At 41.6% G+C, this 25,138-nt stretch overlaps 2 protein-coding genes across 3 annotated transcripts in view; one reads left to right on the top strand and one right to left on the bottom strand.

Moving 5' to 3' along the window:
* LOC124148184 (endoglucanase 4-like) overlaps positions 1–5,976 on the bottom strand; it is a 21,364-nt gene extending 15,388 nt beyond the window's left edge. Inside the window, exon 1 of one of the 2 annotated variants that reach the window (XM_048382908.1) lies at positions 5,910–5,976. In XM_048382908.1, the coding sequence (XP_048238865.1) occupies positions 5,910–5,957 (48 nt within the window). In that variant the 5' untranslated portion in view covers positions 5,958–5,976. Of the gene's footprint in view, positions 1–269; positions 380–5,909 lie in introns of those variants that run through there. The other variant, XM_046519155.2, reaches the window with a different exon arrangement.
* LOC124148185 (endoglucanase 4-like) lies at positions 3,558–24,767 on the top strand. Its single transcript, XM_048382909.1, has 15 exons — positions 3,558–3,646; positions 4,366–4,542; positions 8,235–8,499; positions 9,600–9,635; positions 10,493–10,656; positions 11,250–11,463; positions 11,945–12,118; positions 13,030–13,214; positions 17,498–17,657; positions 18,542–18,653; positions 19,571–19,721; positions 21,765–21,912; positions 23,013–23,178; positions 23,641–23,831; positions 24,654–24,767. The coding sequence occupies exons 2-15, from the start codon at positions 4,366–4,368 to the stop codon at positions 24,713–24,715; spliced, it is 2,205 nt and encodes a 734-aa protein (XP_048238866.1). The 5' UTR covers positions 3,558–3,646; the 3' UTR covers positions 24,716–24,767.
* The last annotated feature ends 371 nt before the right edge of the window (positions 24,768–25,138 follow it).

Genomic DNA, 25,138 nt, shown 5'->3' on the forward strand with positions numbered 1-25,138 from the left:
GATTATATGAGGTATTGCAGCCATGATGTTCACAAATGGGTTAAATATAAATAATATACACTTTTGCCGTTGTTATTTCTCCAAGATATTTTTTATTATAATAAGCTAACGAGCTGATATAAAATACACGCAGATTTATAATATTTGCATACTGAATATAAATATATTCAACATGTTAACGATGAATTGTCATAGAAAATTTCTTTCATGATAAATTTCTTTGAGAAATCCAAAAGGATTCCGGCAAACTAACTGCGGACTCCACTGACCTGTCTGGACGTCTGTGAGTGAATGTTTAGATTAGTTTCGGGATGAACTACTTTAACACAATGTCTTATCTCAGCGTGCCTACGGCATGATAGAAATATCAGAACCTGAATTACCTAATCTGGTACACATGTACGGTATCGGGCACCTGTCCGCAATGTTTGTTTGATGCTATAAATAAAGTCGCTCGTGACAAAATCACTATTTGAAAAATAAAAATAAAAGAAAGCACGCCGCGATTCGCTGTGCAGAGTTGCGTCCCTCGGGCACGCCAGAAACCTATGTTTGTGGGTTCGAATCCCGGTTCGCCCCAATTATGTTTCTAGGTTTGTCAGGACCAAACTCGTGGGTTTCATTGAAGTGGTAAACGTCTGAGACCTGCATCACTTAGGGCTTTCCTCCCACATTAAGCTGACACGCCGTGATATAACTGGAACACTGTTAAATGCGGCGTTAAACCCAACTCACTCACTCACTCACTCACTCACTCACTCAAAATAAGCTGAAAAAAATGATCCCACTTGGATTTGTAGTATCCAATCTTGAAATTGAATATCCAAGCGATGCATAAACGTCGAAAACTAGACAACATCCAGAAGATACTTGAAAATATCAGTTCCATAATGGCGTGCGACAACTTCATCAGTGACATCCGTCGGAGCCACATTTCACCGAACACATTGAATTTTGTATCTGCTTTGGAAATTAAACATTACATTTACTTACGAAAGAATTTAATTCAAACCCGCTGTTATTGTAGCCAGGCGCCATCGATTGCGTCTGAAAAACTTAGAAACCGTTAATAAGGAATGAGCTCGTACACATCCCTTACCAAAATGGCGGAAGGTGTCCAGTGTACTGCACTCTTCCCCGACATATACTATTTATTTATTTGTTATTTAACGCCACACTCAGCAATATTCTAGCTAAATTTTATATGACGGCTGTCTGTAAATAATCGAGTTTGGACCAGACAATCCAGTGATTGACATCATACACATCGATCCACGCAATTGGGATACGATGACATGCATCAACCAAGTCAGCGAGCCTGACCACCCGATCCCGTTAGTCGCCTCTTACGGCAAGCATAAGTTGCTGAAGACCTGTTCTACACAGGATTCTCACGGGTCAGAAATATACTTATTGAAGAGAAGGGGATTACATAAATTGACACTACAATAATGACATGAGGGAAATGAAAGAAACGGCTTACAATTTACAGAAACATCTAGAAGGATCTTCTAGAAGTCAGCATGCCAGTAACGTATGGTCAGTATACATCAGAGACTTCCTCTCCCACTACTTAGGTCAACGACCCGTGAAGATTCCGGGGTAGAATAGGTCTTCAGCGACCCATGCTTGCCGTAAAAGGTGACTATGCTTGTCGTAAAAGGCGACTAACGGGATCGGGTGGTCAGGCTCGCTGACTTGGTTGATACATGTCATCGGTCCCAAATGCGTGGATCGATGCTCATGATATTAATGACTGGATTGTCTGGTCCAGACTCGATTATTTACAGACCGCCGTCATATAGCTGGAATATTGCTGAGTGCGGCGTTAAACAACAAACCAAAACCAACTACTTAGGTCAACACAAGACAGTAACTGTAAATATAAACAAATAAAATGCAGCCTTGCAAGTTTAAGGGGACCCTAAGTATTCCCTTCCCAAATCTAAAATCTCGTCAAACTTAACTTGTAACGTGTAATGGCCTGTGACATGTATTAAACTACTTTATTTTCGCATTCTTTTAGAGCTTTTCACAGTAGTAAGTCATTTGACGTCATCTGTGCGTATGCTACATAAGGATTCTGGTGGTAGCCTTTGAGATCCTATTGTTGAGCGAAAATGATAAGGACGTCCTGCCTTGCTTACCCTTTTTGACAAACACCCGCTGTCATCACTGATTTCAGTGGTACATTCATAATTATAGTTTCCACAGCTATTTGCTTTTACGCCAAGTGGAATCTGTTTCCGCTGAAATCTAGGATGGTTATTCTCTTGCACTGACAATGTACGTATATTTACCAGTAGACCCGCCACTCGCTGACAAACTTTGCATAAAAACCTACATCTATGTTCTTAGTACCTATCCCCCTGTGTGTGTAGTATTTAACATAAAAACAAGAGATTTTCCATAAGTCAAAATCAGAGCAGTGTCGATTGTACTATTCTGATTATTTCATGAACATGTAAAATAGTAATGATACCAGGTGTTTGCGAAAAGGTGAGCGTATCCTGCCCCACTGGTGGCACTTGTCACAAACACATGCAAAGACAAGTCACTTGTTCACCTGAAAAAAACACGGGAACGTGTGGTAGAAGTCAAATATGATGAGACAAATTCTTCCATAAAACGTGTTAAAAAGCATTACTGAGAAGAATGGTGTAACATTGATCAAACAACTTCTGAGCAAGATTCGTGTGACGCTCTTTGAATAGTTGGTAGAAAGAGCATTTTCGATTGCCCCTGAAACGATGTGTACTGTAGACGCCAACCTCTTCAGATGGATATGTAACTCTCTCTATAGTCACCGCCTTTAGCTAAAAATCCCCCAAGGATCAAGGAATGCAGTTTTCCTTAAGAGTGTCACGTGGGTTAGTGGTGTACAAAGGTGTATTTACTTCATGGGCTATTTCAGGATCCTCGTCCTGTTTCCAGTACATTCGAGTGGCTATTCTAGAGACATAGACAAAATATATGCAAAAACATCTGGTATAATCACATAACTGAACAGAGTGAATACAATATTATCGTCACAAACAACGTTCGATTGGTCACGTAAGGGAGTGCGTGTGATTTTACGCCGTTTTTAGCAATAGTATAATTTTCAATGACAGAAGGGCACACGTTTTTATTTGGGGAATATAACCCAGGTTTCCGGTTTTCCGTTTCCGTCCAACGCCTTAACCATTATCCTACCCAACCGCCTCTAACCACATAGAAAACATAACCAAATGAAAAGCAGAGTCCATAACATTACATATATACAGATTAATATATACAGCTCATTTTTGGACTTTTGGACCATTGCAAGGCAGAATTGACCTCGAAGTAAATATTTCGTTTGAATTCATCATTAACTCTTCTCATAAGTCGAATTGATTGTGTCAATTGTATGGACTAATATATTGCGTCAATGTCTACTTACAAGCTAGGATTGTTAAAATGTTTCGCACAGATAGCTCGACCTAAACTAAAATATAATTGGACAGCACTTTCGGCGACCGACAACCGATATACACAGCTTGTATAGTGCAAGGTGATAACGTTATCTGGTTCTTAAAACACTAGGGGTCAAAGTTCCTTATAAGTTACTAACATACAACTAACCACGTCGATATTTATAGGGAATTTTCAAAGGAAAAACAAGGTAGTATATGTTGTTTGTTTATTCATTATTTGGTCTTATCGACGTAGACAAGGGTAAAGGCATGATCATCCATCTGTTTCATCGCAGAAATTACTTGCAAAAACATTATTAAAATATTCACTGGCATTGGATTGTTATGATGAACATTTGTGAACATAAATGACTCGTAACTGTAAGATCGACACCTTAAGCTGACAACAAATATGTATACTTATGAAGACGACAAATTGATTCACCTTTTCAAAATATTTATTTGTACAGTAATTTGTGGATTGCACATACAACTGGGAGATTGACCCACTGACACTGTCGGGGTCAAGAAGAAATACCTGCCACCAACTTTAATTATATATATCATATATTCATATGTATATAAAGATGAAACTAAAAAAAGAAATTATATATGTATAACTTTAATTATATAATATATTTTATATGTATATAAAGACGAAACTGAAAAAAAGAAATTGTCAGGCGCAAAAATACATTGTTGCAAGCTATTTGTGGCTCTTAGGTTTAATTAATATATATATATGTATATAAAGAAGAAACTGAAAAAAAGAAATTGTCAGATTTTATTAGTATGTATGTATGTATGTATGTATGTATGTATGTATGTATGTATGTATGTATGTATGTATGTATGTATGTATGTATGTATGTATGTATGTATCAATATATGTCGCTCTATCTATCGTTGACCATATTTTGTCCTGCAGATGTTGGTACTCTGGTTACTAGGGTTACTCAGTCATGCATCAGCGGAAACAGTTCCTGTAACCATTGGCAACCACTGGAGTGGTGGCTTTCAAGGGCGCTTCTGTTTACCGTTTGACCATGACGTATCTTCATGGAAAGCTCGCATTGAGATCAGCGAGCCGACATCGTCGTTAGAAGTGAGTTCTATCGTCCACTATAAGTACTCAAACCTACATATGTCGCATTATGTACAACTATGACAATAATTACTTGTATTTTAAGTGTTACGTAACGTAACACCTCTGGTTTGACAACGCTTCTTTCGACTATCACGAACGGTTTGGATCTGTATCTAAGCATTATCAGGAACTGTGTGTCAAATTGGTTCGCTTAAACGGAAAGGTTGAATGTTGAAAGAGAGAAGGTTTCGATTTTTCTGTCGTAAATTCCTCTTCATGCTCAGCAATACACTACCAAGTTATGACGTCTACATTTTCAATGTTTGTTAACATTAGAACATGAACAGTTTATTAAAATGTCATGTTAACGAAGGACTGAAATTTGGGCTTCAGCATCAAAGACCTGGTTAAGTCAATGCAGAAATGGACCCGTGAAGATCCGGGTTAGAAGAGGTCTTCAGCAACTTATGCTTGCCGTAAGAGGCGACTATGCTTGACGTAAGAGGCGACTAACGAGATCGGGTGGTCAGGCTCGCTGACTTGGTTGATGCATGTCATCGTATCCCAATTGCGTGTAAATCACTTTTTCTGTCTCGTCCAGACTCGATTATTTACAAAGCGCCATCATATAGCTGGAATATTGCTGAGTGCGGCGTTAAATAACAAACAAACAATCCATAAATGTATGTTATGGCAGTCATTCAGATAAATGTACTACAAATGTCACAGCGCTATTCAACATGACTGCAAGATACCATCCTGTATTGTCTCCACGGTTTACACCTCCCTTCTCACTGGCACTTACATTTAATGAAACCACTACACCAGGATATGCTATCCCTTTTCGCCAGTGTCATTGCTGCTTTTCAGTAATCAATATATCATTGTAGCTGTTTCGGCAGATATTCGTCTCTGGCTTTGACGTTTTGAATCTACATGTTAATTGGAATTGGAAGATGAACGGAATACATGGGTGTCAGATCTGGTGGCTATAGTAGTACATATATATAGTGATAGTAACATAGTTAATAACGTCAAATACCATTGATTACTATAATCTATCAGATCTAGTTGGCTATAGTAGAGTAGTGAGTCAGTATGGTTTTACGACGCTTTTTAGCAACATTCCAGCAATATCAGGGCGGTGGACACCGGAAATGGGCTTCACACATTGTCGCCTTAGAAGACTGGGTGTGTTTATGAATCGCTATCAAATAGGACATCTGAATATCAAATTTAAACAAATGAGACCAAACTTAAAAGTTTTATTCCATGTTGTTTCAAGCAGTGGTTAAATCTCATACATCTGCGAGACACGAGTCATCGCACAGAACTCCTAAAACCATCCCACAAAGACATAACACAACAATCAGAACTAACCATACCTTGGCCTTGTCCTGGAAGCTCTGGAAAGTTCTTATCTGCAAGGTCATGTCGGCTATTGTAGAGGAACACGTGGTGACATCAATTCTTTGCTACTCGGTCATGATGACTCTTCAATTTTAGAACGGGGCGGTCGGGTAGCCAAGTGGATAAAGCATTAGCCCGTCACGATGAAGACCCGGGTTCGATTCCAGACATGGGTACAATGCGTGAAGCCCATTTCTGGTGTCCCCTGCCGTGATATTGCTGGAATATTGCTAAAACGGCGTAAAACCATACTCACTCACTCAATTTTAGAACCATGTGACAACCCTTTCTGCCAGGCCTTTTGGTCCTTTAGAAGTGGGAGAAAGGTTGATGATACCAACGTAATTAACCTTTAGTACCACCATTTACCTGACACAGGCGAGGCAGTGCTGGCCCCCTTGAGACACCAGATGATTTGAAACAGCCTGGGGGATGTCAACGAAAGATTGGCCGAACTGAGCTTGCGTTACCGGCTGGTTCTCTTCCTGTCGTAGACGTCACCCATCCCCATCCCAGACATTGTCTATTGAGAAGAGGTCTACAGAAACAATTTGCAGTGCAGCAATGTTATTATGACTCAAAATGTCTGTTACAACACGTGCAACATGTGGGCTGGTATTTTCCTGCTGCAGCATGACGTCAAATCTTGCTTTTGCACAAAGGGTAGAACATGATCTCGAACGATGACGTCCTGGTAGCGTACGCCATTCAAATTGCCATTTACAATGATGAGTTGTGTTCTAACGTGAGTTCGATGCCACCCAATACCATTACACTTCCAACCCCAAACTGACAACGTGGAGTAACGAAAGCGTCGCTTAAACCCTTGGACGCCTGTAGACCTTTGCACGACCAACAGAGCTGTCCGCATGAAACCCGGCCTCATCTGTATCTGACTACAGTACACTGTCCCAATCTTGTCTCTTGAACCTCAGATGTTGTCTATACCAGGCTAGACGTACCTGACGGTGACGTTGAAGTAAAACTGGGCGTCTTGACGTCGGTGAGGACGTTGTGCTCCCTGAGCCGGTACGGTTCTGCCACTAATTGGTCACAACCCAGGACTTGTCCGCGCTACTAATGTGACAGTTTTATGTCGATTCCGTAGATGCACCAATCGAATATGGTTGTCTTGTTGACGTGACGTCGCACGTGGACGGCCGGCCCATGGCAAGGCATGAGTGTTGGCATGCTGTAGATAGCGTCACCAAAGTGATGCTGTTGTGTTTGGATGAACATTAAAATGACTGACATGTTAGTTTTGTGCCATTCCTGTTTGCAGCATACTCATAGCGCGTAGACGTTGATTCTAGGCATTGCGTAAGCATTATTTAAAGTTAAACAAAATTGTTTTTATAAGCACCTGATAGCTCAACAGTCTTTCTCTGCAGTTCACATTACAAAAATACCCACGTGTGTAAAGCACATGCTCCCAACAAACACGCAAACATCCAAATTGTGGGCCGTTCATAAACATGCAGGTGCAAACTGCAAAAGTCGAGGATAAGCCTTCATGAATATGAATGATTGTGGTTCGCCCCGATTATGTTTCTAGGTTTGTCAGAACCATACCCGTGCTCGTGGGTTTCATCGAAGTGGTAAACGTCTGAGACCGGCATCACTTCGGGCTTTCTCCCACATTAAGCTGACACGCCGCGATATTACTGGAATACTGTTAAAAGCGGCGTTAAATCCAACTTACTCACTCTGACTTGCCTGTAGATGTGGCTTGCGGACATAGAGTCCAAGACCCCTGATGGCCGGGAATACGTCCTGGTCAACAAGCCCTTCAATGGGGCCGAACACCCCGGGGACAAACTCTGTGTGACCTTCCTTGGTCACAGCAACGGCAACATCACTCCTACTGCCAGTGTCACCCTACATTAAGCCGACACGCCGTGCAACAAGTGGAATAATGTTAAAAGCGGCGTTAAACCCAACTCACTCACTCACTCACTCATTCATTCACTCATGAATAAGAATTGAAGATGCATAGTTCGTTCTGGAATATATTTATTTTTCTTGAAAGATATAACAGCCACAGTTATTTTTTTAGCTAGGCTAAAAAACGTCAAGGCCAGAAATAACCAGTCTCGAATATCCGCCGAAAGAGGGTAACAGGAAAAACAGCGCTGAAAGTTATATAAATGGGTCCCTCAAAACAGGTGATGACACCAGGTGTTCGCGAAAAGGGTAAGCATGTCCTGCCCTACCGTTAGCGCCCGCCACTCACACAATATGCGTAAAAAGAAACTGTAAATAAAGGGCAATAACGTTGAATATTCCTGTCTCTCTGTCAGGTCTGGCTGGCGGACATAGAGTCTCAAAGCGCCGATGGTAAAGAGTACGTCTTGGTGAACAAACCCTTCAATGGGGTCGAACATACAGGTGATAAACTATGCATTGACTTCCTCGGCCATGCCACCGGTGACATCACGCCGACAGTCAACGTCATCATTGGTAAAATGCCTGATGCTACAATACTGCCTTCAACACAGCCCATGTCTACGACCCCAACTACACCGACCACGCCTACAACAACGGTGACACTGGGACCAGGAGAGAGTACGTGGACATCTTACTCAATATTTTCTAGTGATTGATTTATATCGATAAAAGATAAAAATTTTAAATTCTACTGTGATCGAAGTGGTATTTTACAAATTGTAAATGAATACGTGAATGATTGTCAATAATGTAAGGTTAGAACGCTGATATGATATCGACTCGGCACGACGTTGACATGGCTGGTTTGGCCGGTACAGAAACGATTTTGATCTTTTGTTTTTAATTTAACGCCCCACTCAGCAAATTAAAAATGGTTGACTCTTGTACAGACAAACCAGTGATGGATATAATGAGTAACAATGGCAACCGAGTCTGAGTGATCACTCGATCCAATTCAGTTACTTAAAGGGCAAGTTCACACGGAAATGAAACTATTTTTCTTGTACTTTTTCCACATTAAAAGTGTTAACCTAGAAGTGTCATAGACAAAAATATAAAAATATCACAATTAATCAACATAATTTTCGCATTGAAGCTATTTATATTTTTCACATTTACCAAGTATTTCCATAACAAAAACACCATGGCTTATGCCCCTTGCAATATGACGTCATTGGTGCCAATTGATAAACATTATGACGTCATCATGCTTTGTTAGAGCCGCTTCACGTGGTGTAGGTCCAGGTGTGTGATTCTAGCGTCACAGATGCCAGCCAGGATAGTGTTATGCTGAGTCACCACTGCGCCGGAGTGTGTCGTAGGCCATGTTGTTTTACCGCAAACTGGTACTTGATATCTTTTGCGTTGAGAATAGACAGGGACCCAGTTGAATTGGCACCAATTACGTCATAATCTAAGGGGGATAACTCAGGCCTGTTTAGCTCGAAAAACGAAGGCCTCATAACGGCATATCATTTTCACACTATTCTGAGCTTCCTACTTTCACTGTGAAAAAATGAGTGTATATTTTCAAACACAGATACTAACTAATTCTAAAATTGCGTTTTGTTTAGAAAAAGAAAGAAAGAACTTTTGCGTGTACACTTCCCCTTTAAGATATAGGTTCCTCTTCATATGGAACCACTCGATTATTGATTGCTATAACCCTGCTGTGACTTCCTTATCCCACTCTTTGGTAACATATTTTCTACATTTAGCGTGGCCCCCAACCACAACTCGACCACCACCAACAGGTGAGTTCATCTTCTCTTTTGGCGCAGGGGGAGGTGGGTAGCCTAGTGGTTAAAGCGTTCGCTCGTCACGCCAAAGACCCGGGTTCAATTCCTGACATGGGCACAATGTGTGAAGCCCATTTCTGGTGTGCCTCGCCGTGATATTGCTGGAATTTTAATAAAAGCGGAGTAAAACCATACACACTCACTTTTGGTGCAATAATGCATATGGTTATAAACTTAATTCCTAAAATGAAGATTATGAGGTAAGGTGAACTGGATTTAACGTCGCGTCCAAGATTTCTGCACGTATATAGCGACGAGCAAACAAGAACATATTTGATATTTTGGTGTTACTAGCGCTATTCGGATACACTGTACACTGCTTTGAGAAATTATACGTTTCAGTTAAGGTATATATTTCACGGCCGAGTAGTAAAGATAACATTCGCGGGTGAGAATTTCTCGCAAGTTAATAAAGTGTCGTAAAATATATACATGTATATACTCGTCAGTCACAAGAGAGGCGGAAACTGAAGCTCTGAGTGTGTGTGTGTGTGTGTGTGTGTGTGTGTGTGTGAGCGCGCGAGTGTGTGTGTATGTATGTGAGTGTGTATGTGTTTGAGTGTGTGTGTGTGTGTGTGAGAGAGAGAGAAGAGAGAGAGAGAGAGAGAGAGAGAGAGAGAGAGAGAGAGAGAGAGAGAGAGAGAGAGAGAGAGAGAGAGGTGGGTAGGGAGTGTTCACGTTTAGGTACATAATTACATGGCCAATTATTTTAATATTTCAAATTGGTCGATAGCTTGAAAGAAATGTCATTATAGTTTCACCAAAACGGTAGTAACAACGGGCACTAATACCTCATGATTTTTGTTTTCCAGCTGGTCTGAAGCCATACCATGTGGGTCACAACCTGACCGCCCCGCTGACGGTGACGACTCACCGCGGGGACATGTGGGAAGGACAAGTCTGTTTTGACCTGAAGGATGAGATCGTGGGCTGGGAGTTAATCCTGGACTTCACGTCTGATGTAAAGGGAATCTCAGTGAGGAGGTTTACATTTCTTATCATTATTACCTTGATGAAAAGGCAAACCTGATTTCTTTTCAGAATGATCTTCTCCAAAAGTTTCAGGTAACAAGACTCGTATGTCCCGAGCGCACATCATACCAAGCTGTACATAAATATGTTTATGATAACATAATCATAGTTACCATGTTTGGTAAAAATAATAATAAAAAGAACAAATTATGAAAATTGATATTTAGGCATGACTTTCTACTGGGCACAGGGCCCATTTGGCTGGACGGTAGGATGAGAAGCACACTGTTACACAATTGACCTCAATCATGACAGTCAAATTAAAAGTATTTCAAATAATGATTTATTTTTAACCAAGCCCACTAAGCCCACTAGTCTACCTCGATACAATTAATCATACACAGTAGTGTCCCTTTGCCGTGCAAGGATCCTGGAACCTATGATGCTCCATCTGTCGGTACCATACTCGAGCTCGTCCTCATTGGTCTCACGAAAGCATAAACTCTGTTACATTTACCGCTTTGAAGTTTACTCCCATATTAAACTGACAAGCAGACAGTATAACTGAAGCTTTGCCTAACTCAATCACTACTTCAGACTTCGGAGGGGGATGTGCTGGGAGCCTCATCCTCGTGCGCCAAGCACTTCGTCATGGTCAACCACAACTACATGGGCATTCACTATGGAGGAAGTCAGTACTGTATCAAGATGTCTGGCAACGTCTGTGGCGGCGGCGTTCCTGCGGGAACAGGGGTTCTTGTGGACGTCACCAACGACGGACAAACGTTGCCACATCTTCCCGTAATAACAGGTACGACCCGTGAAGATCCGGGGTTAAATAGGCCTTCAGCAACCAATGTTTGCCTTAAGGGGCCTATGCTTGTAGTAAGAGGCGACTAACGGGATCGGATGGTCAGGCTGGCTGACTTGGTTAATGCATGTCATCGTGTTCCAATTGTGTGGATCGATGCACATGATATCAATCACTGAATTGTCTGGTCCAGACTCGATTTTTTACAGGCTGCCGTCATATAGCTGTAATATTGCTGAGTACGGCGTTAAACACAAAACAAACAAACAATAACAGGTACATATACATGTATACCCTTTTAGTGCTCACTTCGAACAAAAAGGGATAATGGCATCAGTTTTCAAGCATTGAAACCATTTGCCTGATCGGTAATACTGAAAGTATTGGAATTGGTTTGAATATTTTATCTTCGATCATTTACATGCATTACTTCATATGTAAGTTGGACATTAGTACGAGTGTCGGTGTTGCATGTCCCCAGGAGCCCAGACTACCAAGTACAACTATGGGGAGATCCTGATGAAGTCCATCCTGTTCTACGAGGCTCAGAGATCCGGGAAACTCCCCGCTGACAACAGGATCCCCTGGAGGGGGGACTCCGCCCTGGGAGACAAGGGGGCTAACGGGGAGGATCTCACTGGAGGATGGTATGACGGTGAGTTCCACTGTACAGAGGGAGGGGGACTCGGCGTTAGGAGACAGGGGAGATAATGGGGAGGACCTCACTGGGGGATGTTATGATGGAAGCCCTGTCAACAGGTCCTTTCATCTCTAGAGAGACTAAAATCGCAGTCCAGTGATGTAGCAGCCTGTAAATAATCCGGTCTGGAAAGGACAATCCAGTGATTGATATCATGAGCATCGATCCACGCCGCCGTCGATGACACGCAACAGTCACGGAGCCTGAACACCCGACCCAACAGTCGCCGCTTAGTGTCAGCATTTGTTCCTGACTATCTCATCTACTTCAACCTGGAACTCCGAGGGTTGGATCTGCAAAAGTGCTAGAACTGGAACGTGCAACATCAGTGCATTTCGCGTTGTGAGAGGACGTCCAGCATTATATTATGGATATATTCGTGTATGTTTAACCATAAAGTAGATGATATGGATTCCATTGATATATGATTTTTTCGCGATCCTGATTTTCAGTGATTAATTCAAATAATTATCCTTTTATACCATTTTCCCTATTATTCCAAGTGGAATCTGTTTCGTCGAATAATCGAGACTGCAAATTCGCCGGCGTTAAATTTTTATGTTATATTTGTTCAGTTTAAAATAATAAAAGCTCACGAAAAGCAGAAGGTAACAGTCGTCTAAAACTCTTGGAATGAGAAAAGTGTTAAGGATATGTTAGGGAAGTCTTATAATGTATATCATTAACATCACCTGTACCTTGAATATGTGATTCTCTCTTGTATTTATGATAATGAGGTATTGTATTTGGTCCAAAACCGAATGAAACATGATTTATTTTGAAAACCCTTGAGCTTCTAATCATGATTCTAATCTAATTAAATTAAAATTTTAATAAGTTTATTCATCTCACCCATCTGTCTGCAGCTGGAGACAACGTCAAATTCAACTTCCCCATGGCCTTCAGCACGACCCTCCTGACCTGGAGTCTCATCAGATACAAGGACGCCTACGAGAAGACGGGTCAGCTGGAGAAGATGTACGAGTGCATCAAGTGGCCTCTGGACTACTTCATCAAGTGCCACACCAAGCCGAACGAGCTATACGCACAGGTGAACCACACACTCACCATACATTTTGTTGGTTTGTTGTTTAACGCCGCACTCAGCAATTTTCCAGCTATATGACGGCGGTCTGTAAATAATCGAGTCTGGACCAGACAATCCAGTGATTGACATCATGAGCATCGATCCAGCCATTGGAACACGATGACATGCATCAACCAAGTCAGTGAGCCTGACCACCTGATCCCGTTAGTCGCCTTTTACGACAAGCATAGTCACCTTTTACGTCAAGCATGGGTTGCTGAACCTATTCTCTACTACACGGATCTTTAGGGGTAGACTCACATATAGGTTTAGGTTGTATGACCCCATGTAGCGATCAGAAATCTCTCGAATATAGTTAATAGATACATTTGGATAATATGTATTGTAAAAAGGTATGTGATTTTAATTTGGTAGAATGATTATATAACTGTGATTGTTAGTGGCTGAATTTCAAAGGGGGTTGAAGTAACGTAAAATAATTGTCCCCCCCGAAAGGATACGTAAGTCCCACTTTATTCAAAGTATGTTTCATTTTCCATGGTTTTAATTGTAGAATACTTGTTGTTTTTAAATGCTTTTGGCTTAAACTTACTAACAATCACCAGTAGCCAGAGGGATAGTGTAAATCCGGCTGTGGTACCATACAGGTAGCAGAAGTACCGTAAGTCCCCATAGTACCTAGTATGGTGACCTACCTTTATTTGTTGGTGATCTATAGCCCATGGTTATTGTGTATTGTTATGAATAGTATAAATTTTATGGTGACCTGCTAGTTTTAAATCTACATTTGTGAAAATCTAGTTTACTGTCCTTTGTCAACAGGTTTTATAGTTCAGTTTCGTGTATCATTAATATATAACTTGATTTAGTCACATGGCTGAAATATTGCCGATGTGACAATACTCAGCTGTCAGTCACTCAGTATCAAGGGGCGGTCGGGTAGCCTAGTGGTTAAAGCGTTCGCTCGTAACGCCAAGGCCCAGGGTTCGATTCCCGACATGGGTACAATGTGTGAAGCCCATTTCCCGGTGTCCCCCGCCATGATATTGCTGGAATATTACTAAAAGCGGCGTAAAACCAAACTCACTATTTGTATCAATAATTAGAAGCCAATAACAAGCTTGATAGTATTGATAAAATTTGCTTTCAAGATTGGCCACTCACTGACAGTGTCCACACAAAACACCTGTAACAATATTGTAGACACAATTTATGGCCAACTTCTTTTACTATGAAGGCGACGTTTCGGTATAGATCCTTATACCGTTGTGAAGCAAGGCTAGCTGAATAATGCCATTAATCAACAGAGATCAAGGCTATTTCATCCTTATACGACTTCTATGAATATATTAAGCAATAATCACCCCAACTATGTAAACTCATCCTGTTTTCTTGGCTTCTCCTTGGCTTCCTCATCATGTACGTGTTCTCTGCCCATCACGATGTTACAGTGTTATCCTTCTGTTCTCATTACTTAACCTACTCATGTCAATCTATCTCAAGTATGCAATTGTTGTTACAATTATCCTCCATCTATTATATATATTCTGTACCATGCTCATTATTCATACACCAAATACTTAAAAGCTCAAACCAACTCAGCAAACTTGGCCAACAGAAAGAATTCCTCAGGCTCCCTGCCCATGTCGGAGTGTTTGGAAACGAACACGCTGACCAAGCAGCCAAAGCAACCCTTAAATTGCCAGAAAAAGCCTAGTAATCATACAAATTTTTAAAAAAACGAGATGAAAAGCGTTGCTAAGGAATTGTTTTGCAAAAGTGGCAAAACAAGTACCAAAACTCAAACTATAAAATATACTAAATGCTCCAAAGGTCACTCAAAAAAGTAAAAATACACCATAAATTCAAAATTATTGACGGGGCAATAACCAAACTACAAACAAGTCACACAAACTAAACTCATAGCTACATAAAATAAACAAACACATGATCATGTAAATGCCCACACTGCAACCGGCAAGGAACACCAGAAGACGTACTTACAACACTGCACGCACTACACACAACACAGAACAACACTCCAAACCAAACTAGACTGCAACACTCAACTAACACTACCAACACTTCTAAATCCGCTAAACGATACACACATCTTCAAAGCATTATGTATCTTCCTAATTAAAACCGGCCTACTAGGCCGCATATAATAACCTGCAAACTTGAAATTACCATTAATCTAAAAACCTAAAAACACAAACTCAGTACCACACAACCACATCCCTCTTAGTTCTCAACCTCTGGCAAAGCTTCTAAATTCCAAATTTCTCGAAATTTAACTAAGCAACCCCCACGCCCCCCAGATTGCCTCACCTTTTCGGACATACCCACCTCGGCAAACCAACTTAATGGCCTGGCGGGCCCGTGTGCGAGTTATGCATTATGTGGGAAAAGCGCACGTAAAATCCCCAATTACGTACCGATTACTCAGCTTTGCTTCACAACGCTTTGACAATCTGTACCGTAAGTCGCCTTCACAGTAAAAGAAGTTGTTATCCATAAATTGTGTCTACTTTGTCGTCACCTTCTAAGTAATGCCTTTAAACAATTTAACATGTAACAATAGACAATAGATTGATTGGTAGACTGATGCCTTTGTAATATCGAAAAAAAAAATGAAAATCGAGTGCTCACTGATCCATTGACCTGGGTAATAATAGTGTAGCGCTATGAGCATCCACTTGGTGAATGCAATCTGGTGCAATATAAATGCACTTATTATTATTATTAATACGTAATGGGGTCAAATGTTTTTTTAGTATTGTCCTTTCTAAATACACTCTTCAAAAAAAGAAACGCACATGTAGATTTTTAGTGAATTTATTGTACCTAATAAAATGAATATTTATATATTTTAATAGCATAGATACAAATATGAATTTTTGGAGCTCGATAGTCACAAGTTGAAATTTACGACTATGCATCTCCTCCCTTGACGCACCGGATGTCGAATATCAGGCTACCACCATTTTCCAATAATATATATCCAATTTATATATCAGATGTTTTGTGTAGTCGGGTTCAATGAACTACATACTAACTGTGCGTTTCTTTTTTTGTAGAGTGTATGCACATTGGGATACAGATGAATAAGACCACAGTAACATTTGTAGACGAGCTTAAATATGATTAATATTATGCTACATAATGTGTTAATGGTGGTCATAACTATTCCCGAATTTTCAAAGATTTAATTAATTATTATTAATTATATGAGAACCATACATCCACAATGTTATATCCTTATTACATACCACACAGTCCCTCTCTTTACAGGGGCGGTGGGGTAGCCTAGTGGTTAGAGCGTTCGCTCCTCACGCGAAAAACCCGGGTTCGATTACCCACATGGGTACAATGTGTGAGGCCCATTTCTGGTGTCCCCCGCCGTGATATTGCTGGAATATTGCCAAAAGCGGAATAAAACCATACTTACTCACTTAACATACTTTATGAGTGGACAATCGTCTAAGGCGCAGGAATTCGTAGTTGCGCCCCATAGGCGTGCCTATGTTCCGAGGATGTTTCCTGGTTTGTCATCATCTAGTGGATAAGGCCTTCATCACCTGGTGGATAAGGCCTTCATCACCTAGCGGGTAAGGCCTTCATCACCTAGTGGATAAGGTCTTCATCACCTAGCGGGTAAGGCCTTCATCACCTAGTGGATAATGCCTTCTTCACCTAGTGGATAAGGCATTCATCACCTTGTGGATAAGGTCTTCATCACCTAGTGGATAAGGCCTTCTTCACCTAGTGGATAATGCCTTCTTCACCTAGTGGATAAGGCATTCATCACCTTGTGGATAAGGTCTTCATCACCTAGTGGATAAGGCCTTCTTCACCTAGTGGATAAGGCCTTCTTCACCTAGTGGATAGGTGGATGAACCTGGCTTTCCTCACACAGCAAACTGGTACTTCCGTGATATAACTGGCATATTGTTCAAAGCAACGTCAAATCCAAGTCACTCACTCACTACTAAAGGGAATTCTATCTGTCATTTTTGTTTTAACCATCGTTGGAGAATATATGGCAAATATCTCGACAATGCGACGGAAAGTAGGAAAGACTAGATTCATTAAGTTCAGACAAATCTATTTGCAGTGAACTGTTAAAACTGTGCATTTCCATGAAAATCTCAAAAAACTCCATTCAGACAATCACGTATCAAAACACTGATGTGAGACAATCATGTTTTCTTTGTTGGTTATTAGTTATATCCTTTTGCACTATATTCCAAATCAACATGACCGTGAACACTTTATGACAACAGGTTGGCAATGGCGGGTCGGACCACGGAACATGGACCAGCCCAGAGCGCATGACAGAGCCGAGACCATCCTACAAGATCGACGCCTCCAAGCCTGGATCGGACCTCGCCATGGAGACAGCTGCTGCCATGGCCGCTGGGTCAATTGCCTTCAAGAAGAGGGGTATAAACAGATTACTTGTTCCTTTATTACTGGGTCCACTTACACAAAGTGACTGCAGCGCTGGGACTGTTGCCTACGCTGTATCGAAGCGACGATTCCCGTAGCACCACATGGCTTTGTGCAAATAGACATGGTTCAGTGCCTGTGTGTGTCGGCCCATGAAAATCCGGGACGGAATAGGTCTTCAGCAATCCATGCTCGTCCTAAAAGGCGACCGTGCTTGTCGTAAGAGGCGACTAACGGGATCAGGTGGTCAGGCTCGCTGACTTGGTTGATGCATGTCATCGTATCCCAAATGGGTAGACTGATGCTCATAATGGCAATCACTGGACTGTCTGGTCCAGACTCAATTATTTACAGACCGCCGACATATATCTGGAATATTGCTGAGTGCGTCGTTAAACAACATGAAACAAACATAAATGTGTCAACACTTCCTTTCTCACGCGGGGCACGGATGACTTAGTTGTCTCAGGCGCCGCAATTCGCTATGAGTTGCGTAACTTGGGACGCCAGGAACCTATGATTGTGGGTTCAAATCCCGGTTCGCCCTGATCATGTTTCTAGGTTTGTCAGCACCATACCCATGCTCGCGGGCTTCACCAAAGTGGTAAACGTGACCTGCATCACTATGGGCTTTCCTCCCACACTAAGCTGACACGCCGTGATATGACTGGAATATGGTTCAAAGCTTTAAAACCAAGTCACTCACTCATTCATAAAATGTTCTCAGTCATTTTGCATTTCCCGTCCGATAGATAACCGAGACTGTAATTTCTCTGGCGTTGACGTTGTGTAAAAACTAGGATGACATGAATACAAAAAAAGTGTTTAATGTTTCATTGTAATTGGAAAAGGTTAACTGAAACCTTTTGTCATGATAGACCCCGTCTACTCGGCCACCCTGCTGACACACGCCAAGCAGCTGTTTGAGTTCGGCAAGGCTCACCAGGGGAAATACAGCGCCAGTGTCTCAGCTGCTGCCGGCTTCTACACGTGCGTACACCTCGTACATGTACGACGAATACACTTACGACGAGTTCACTTACGACGAATACACTTACGACGAATACACTTACGACGAATACACTTACGACGAGAACACTTACGACGAATACACTTACGACGAGGACACTTACGACGAGGACACTTACGACGAATACATTTACGACGAATACATTTATGACGAATACACTTCCGGCGAATACACTTACGACGAGGACGCAGGCAACAAGAACATCAACAACCACTTACCGCACGACCAGACCAATACACTGAAGCACAGTACAACACGAATTAAACACATTATTAATAGTGCAGCTACGGCCATGACAGTTGCAATAAGTACACCTGCGGCTAGTGCACCTTCATCAGTACACCAGTTCACACGTGGATCCACACGTAAAACCACATCGACACTTACGATAGATACAACTACTTTCACGATTATTTACAGACCGCCGTCATACAGCTGGAATATTGCTGAGCGCATCGGTTAAACAACAAACAAACATCCACTTAAAAATCATTATTTCAACTCCTCGAGAAGGCCTGACGTTCTTTTGTTCTATTTGGTGAACTGATACACATTAATATTTCCAGATTTACAAAGCATCGTAATAACCAACTCACTAACTCTGTTAGAGGGGCGGTCGGGTAGCCTAGTGGTTAAAGCGTTCGCTCGTCACGCCGAACACCCGGGTTCGATTCCCGACATGGATACAATGTGTGAAGCCCATTTCTGGTGTCCCCCGCCGTGATATTGCTGGAATATTGCTAAAAGCGGCGTAAAACCGTACTCACTCACTCACTAACTCTGTTAGAACGTGATTAACTGCACTCTGGTGCACATTTATCAGGGATGTCAGTTCGAGCTGGTTTATATCAATCATGTAACATCCTCGTCGTTTCAGATCCCAGTCTGATGCTGATGAAAACAGCTGGGGAGGGATGTGGCTGCACAAGGCTACCGGCGACAAGCAGTATCTGGACTATGCAGAGCAACACTTCATGAACAAGTCCGCGTGGGGCTTCTCGTGGGACGAGAAGATTGATGGTGCAAATGTATGTACTTACGTGCCGATTCCCAAATAGAAACAATATTTTAACCCAGACATCTGTACGTAAAAGAACTTAGTGTGAAACCAACCAACAACCATCAAGTGGTATACAATCAAAAAATATATTACAAAATTAACTAAGTTTACAAATCAACTCAAATTACTGCACAGTAATTACAATGACAGTACACAGTAGAATGGTAGTACAATATTCAATGGCAATATATAATATGGTGACAGTGGTCAGTATCAGATACAAAAATACAGTGGTGATAGCAGAAGTCAGTGATAATAATATGTATTCTCCAAGTGGCGACAGTGGTCAAGCTTCCGAAACGGGCCAAGGCAGGGATTCAGGAGTGATGAATGATCCACACACGAAAGGTGGTCTTGATGTGATGAAAATTGTGACCCCAAAACACGCTCTTGTCCCACTCTATAAACAGCATTACAAGCTACTGGAAACTTCTACACAGTGCCCTCACAACAAAGACTATTCCACGTGTTTCTATAACACACTATGACCGGAAGTTTACACACCACACGAGCATAAAAATATAGTAACTTCCTGACAACTGATCACTGTCCAAACACAATGCAATGAGCGTCTACCGAATCTCAACAGAAACAATGTAACACAGTTACATTCATTGTAAGGAATAAAGTATATTGCCACATAATAAATGTTTAAAGATATTTACGTCACTTCGCAAACGATCTTCAGTAAAACACTACTGCCCTTCTTTTCAAGGAGGCCCTCAACACAATAGTACACCATGTTCAAAGTATTTCGAATAAATTCTATCAATTGGAACATGACAAATGGAGATTGAATTGAAAATAGAAAAACCCACACCAGCAGGAATTTAATTTTAATGAAAGTTATCTCCCTTAGGCTCGTGAGTTTGATTTCTACATTTCGTAAACATGTAATAATCTTGTCATGATTGGCGATGAAGAGAGTTAAGGTCAGATGGCGTTTATGCTGAATCTATATTCCAATGGCAATTTACCATATAAAACCGTTTTTGTAATGCAGATTTAACGTCTAAAATCTTCTATATGTATTTTAGTTTTCATTATTGTTCAGTAAACGCCAAACCGTACGGTTTTCTTAATGCTTTTGAGATTTACGTGCAGTGGTATTAGGGATTCAGAAGGGAGCAAGGAGAGTCAGGGTATAACCTTACATTGTTTCGGGATTCAGGGTACGGGAGTTTACCTCAATAATTTCCTCTTACACTGTCACTATTCACATGTTCGGACACTTCTAAAGCCACGAGGGATTAGTTCGTTCTTGTATATAATCTCTCAGTGAACATTTTTCTTCTTTTCATTGTAAATATTCCACATGGATTGGCTTTTCGCTTGACTCTGAATCATGAAGACATCCTTTCATCTTTAGTATTAGTAATGGATTCTAAAGCGCCATAAAACTTCCTTTTAAGAGATAGATTGCTGGGTTCACCAATGTACCACCTTATTCCCGTGTCAAAGATTACCCATTATCCTTAATACAAAATAAGGGAGCACGAACTGTGTACTCACAGATATTATTTGAGACATGGGGCATTTGTCACTAGGCTACATCTCTAGCTTCAAAGGTCCAAGACAATTTCCTGTGCTATTCGTAGGTGAACAATTGACTTACCTTAAGTGAGATTTGCATGCGTTTGTGACGGGTGTCAAAATTACAATTCTGGTCAACAGCTTTTAAAGGATGTAGGATTATACAGGATTTTCAATGATATTATTTTAATATAGAGAGCCGTCATCATGTTTCTACAAACAGAAACCGGGTTAGAATTGGTCTTCAGCAACCCATACTTGTTGTAAGAGACGATCGGGTAGTTAGGCTCGCTGATTTAGCTGATGCATGTCACAGTATCCCAGATGCGTAGATCGATGCTCATGATAACACTCACTGGATTGTCTGGTCTAGATTCGATTACTTACAGAATATAGAACCGTAATATAGTTCAAATATTGCTGAGTGCAAACATACAGAAACATTACCATGCGTTGACGTCAGTGGTACTCTCCCCAGGTGCTGCTGTATGAGGCGACGAAGAAAGACTTGTACAAGAGTCACATTGAAGACACGTTCAAGATGTGGTTTCCCGGGGGCCAGGAGATCGTATATACCCCCAAATGCATGGCGTTCAGACTGGAGTGGGGAGCCCTTCGGTATGCATGTAGGTTGAACAATTGACTTGCCTTTGCATGTGTTTGTGACGGGGCCATCTTTGGTGTGTGTGTGTGTGTGTGTGTGTGTGTGTGTGTGTGTGTGTGTGTGTGTGTGTGTGTGTGTGTGTGTGCGTGTGTCCAACAATTTCCGGAGATATGTTCCACGTTACAGTCTCATACGTGATACAGAGATCATGCTTGAAGACTTGAGTAATATAAATATATGTCAACGCCAGAGAATAATCAGTATCGATTATCCACCATTACACAGACCCCAGTGGGCGTAAAAGCAACATATTTATGAAAGGTATATGAAGGGATCACTGAAAATAAATGACGAGTCCGGGTATTCGTGAAACGGCTTACCCCTGGCACCCGTCACTCATCAAGTGTGTGTTGCCGGACTATAACCTACCTATACATTGCTTATACTCACCGTGGGGATTAGTCATAGCTTCGGTTGTATTGATCAGTAGACAGGCTCGGTGCAGTTTGCTGATTGCATGTCATCGTTCCCCGATTTCGTGGATCGTTGTTCATGCTTTCAGTCACTGGTTTGTTTGGTTCAGGCTGAGTTTTTTTAAAATAACGGGAAAATTCTTGAGCAACTCACTCAGGAACATGCCTTGACTTATATTCCCGAACGTGATCGTGTGTGCATTCTTGTATGGATTTAATTGTAAAGCACATTTGCTTGTTATAATGATGTGTCTCACTCCATGTGAGTGAGTGAGTGAGTGTGTAAGTGAGTAAGGGAGAGTGAGTGAGTAAGTGAGTGAGTGAAAGTGAGTGAGTGAGTGAGTCTTAATCGATGAAAGATATTTTTCAGGTTGTAGTAAGGACTTGTAGGTGCAGATTCAAATACTGTAGAAGAAAACCTTTAGGGCATCACTACACACGAGTGAGTGAGTGAGTGAGTGAGTGAGTGATGTTGTCTCCACTTTTACGGCAACATCACAGCGGGGGACACCAGAAATAGGCTTTTACAAAATTAGGGAAGCAAACTCGGGCCATGGTATGACAAACGAACGTTTTAACCATAAAGATATTCCATCACCCCAGGATACTGCACTGTCGCCCCTATTTGCTACATTTCAATATATTCCAGCTAACACCGCTTTCATCGCTTTGGTCGCCGCCGATGACGGCATCAACACCGACTCGTACCGGAAGTGGGCGATGACGCAGCTGCACTACGTGTACGGCGACACCGGAAGAAGTTACGTGGTGGGCTACGGAGTTAACCCCCCAAAGAATCCACATCACAGAGCCAGGTAGAGTTATCTGCTCCTGATACAACCATCCGTATTGTTTGTGCCCTCATCCCCATGTTCACCGGAAACATATGGAATATGTCAAAATAGGGAACTGCATCGGATATGATTTTTGTCAAATTTGGAAATTTCTACACTACTACTTTAAAACGTTTTGAAAGCGTTAATGAGGGCTTCAGGAGGAATTCCAGCCTGGTTCGGCAAGGGTGGAAACTTGACTTTCACAGTCAGTTAATGCCCTTGCCTCGGGAAGATGATCACAGAAATCGTCACTAAGGTAACAAGTGCACATTGCTTCCTAAGTTCGGGTAACCTAATGCATACAGGGCATTTGTAATAACAGAATAGAAGTTAGACATAATGCAACGAACAATGGTGTCATACTCGTTGATATAAATACAAACCATTGTCATGAAATACATTCTAACACCAGACTGATCACACTTGTGGTGTGTGCTTCAGTTCCTGCCCCATGCTACCGGCGCCGTGTAACTGGGAGTCCCAGACCAACAAGGGTCCCAACCCCCACACCCTGTACGGCGCCATGGTGGGCGGCCCCGGTAAAGACGACAGCTACACCGACGACAGAAAAGACTACGTCAAGAACGAAGTTGCGTGCGACTACAACGCCGGTATGCAGGCCTCTACAGCAGGTGCGTATGATTGTACTTGGATTATGACGGCGCGGTTCGAATCGTGATTTGATATACGCCTTTTGATAACGATTAATAATTGAGTAAATAATTGAGTAAATAAATGAGTAAATAATTCAGACTGTGTGCAACGATCCGCGCCGTCGGGATACGAATGCAAGCAGGATACTCACTCTTAGATCGCCTGTTAGCAACCCATGCTTGCCGTAAAAGGCGACTGTGCTTGTCGTAAGAGGCGACTAACGGGATCGGGTGGTCAGGCTCGCTGACTTGGTTGATGCATGTCATCGTATCCGTATTGCGTGGATCGATGTTCATGATGTCAATCACTGGTCCAGACTCGAGTAAGTAAGTAAGTATTACTAAGTAAGTAAGTAAGTTAGTAAGTTCAAACTACTTCTATCTATATGCTATATGCGTAGTCCGTCTCTGCCTCCAGGAGCTCATCAGCGCATGGCGCAGTTATTCCAGCCTTGTCTGGAGATCGCGGTCCGCTCCGTGCGCGTCTACCAATAGTGGATATTTGGCCTACACAGATCACTCTTCCACCTATGTATTTAATCAAATCGTTTTATACAAAACGTTTCCAATTCTTTGAGTCTGTGAGTGAGTGAGTGAGGTTTTTACGCCGCTTTTAGCAAGATAGTATTCGGTTAGATATTCTTACTGTGATAATGTTACACAATTCCATTGTATGATGACGTCGTAGGTCTTAGGGCATATAGTGCAACGTGACGTCATATGACGTCATCCACTGGCGTTGTAACTTTTGAACTCAACAGTGTAGTTATTTTGTTGTAAACCACATTTTCCTCATTCCAGCATTGGAGCATCTCTCTCTGGTTCATCAGCTCCCTACAACGTACAAGGAAATATGTCCTTGAACCCAACAACACTTATTGTAAACATTGTTATTAAATGTTCATGACAAACGTAGTTACATCGTCTTTATTAATTCAGTAATGAATTTTGCTTGAGAAGCGTAAAACGTCTGAACACTCACGCACGTCGGGGTCGATAGGCAGTGCTGACACACGTGCACTTATTTGTAAGGGCTGATGGTATTGGACTTAGACAGTAGAACGAAAGTTAAAGGTTTAACTGCATTAACACGCCGCTCCATCCGAGGATAGCATAGCTCCATCTGCATCTCTTCTTCACACACAATATAAAGTGCTGTTATTTGTTACTATAAGTGAAAAGTGCTCATGTTTGCGTCAGCAGTTTTCCAGATGTTCAAGAAAACACTTATGACGTGTAAAGTGATCGATTTTCCCTGCTTTTGGTCTCGCGTACTTTAATAATCT

Source organism: Haliotis rufescens, unplaced genomic scaffold (assembly GCF_023055435.1).
Source record: "Haliotis rufescens isolate VD_foot unplaced genomic scaffold, xgHalRufe1.0.p SCAF_42, whole genome shotgun sequence".
NCBI lineage: Eukaryota > Metazoa > Mollusca > Gastropoda > Lepetellida > Haliotidae > Haliotis > Haliotis rufescens.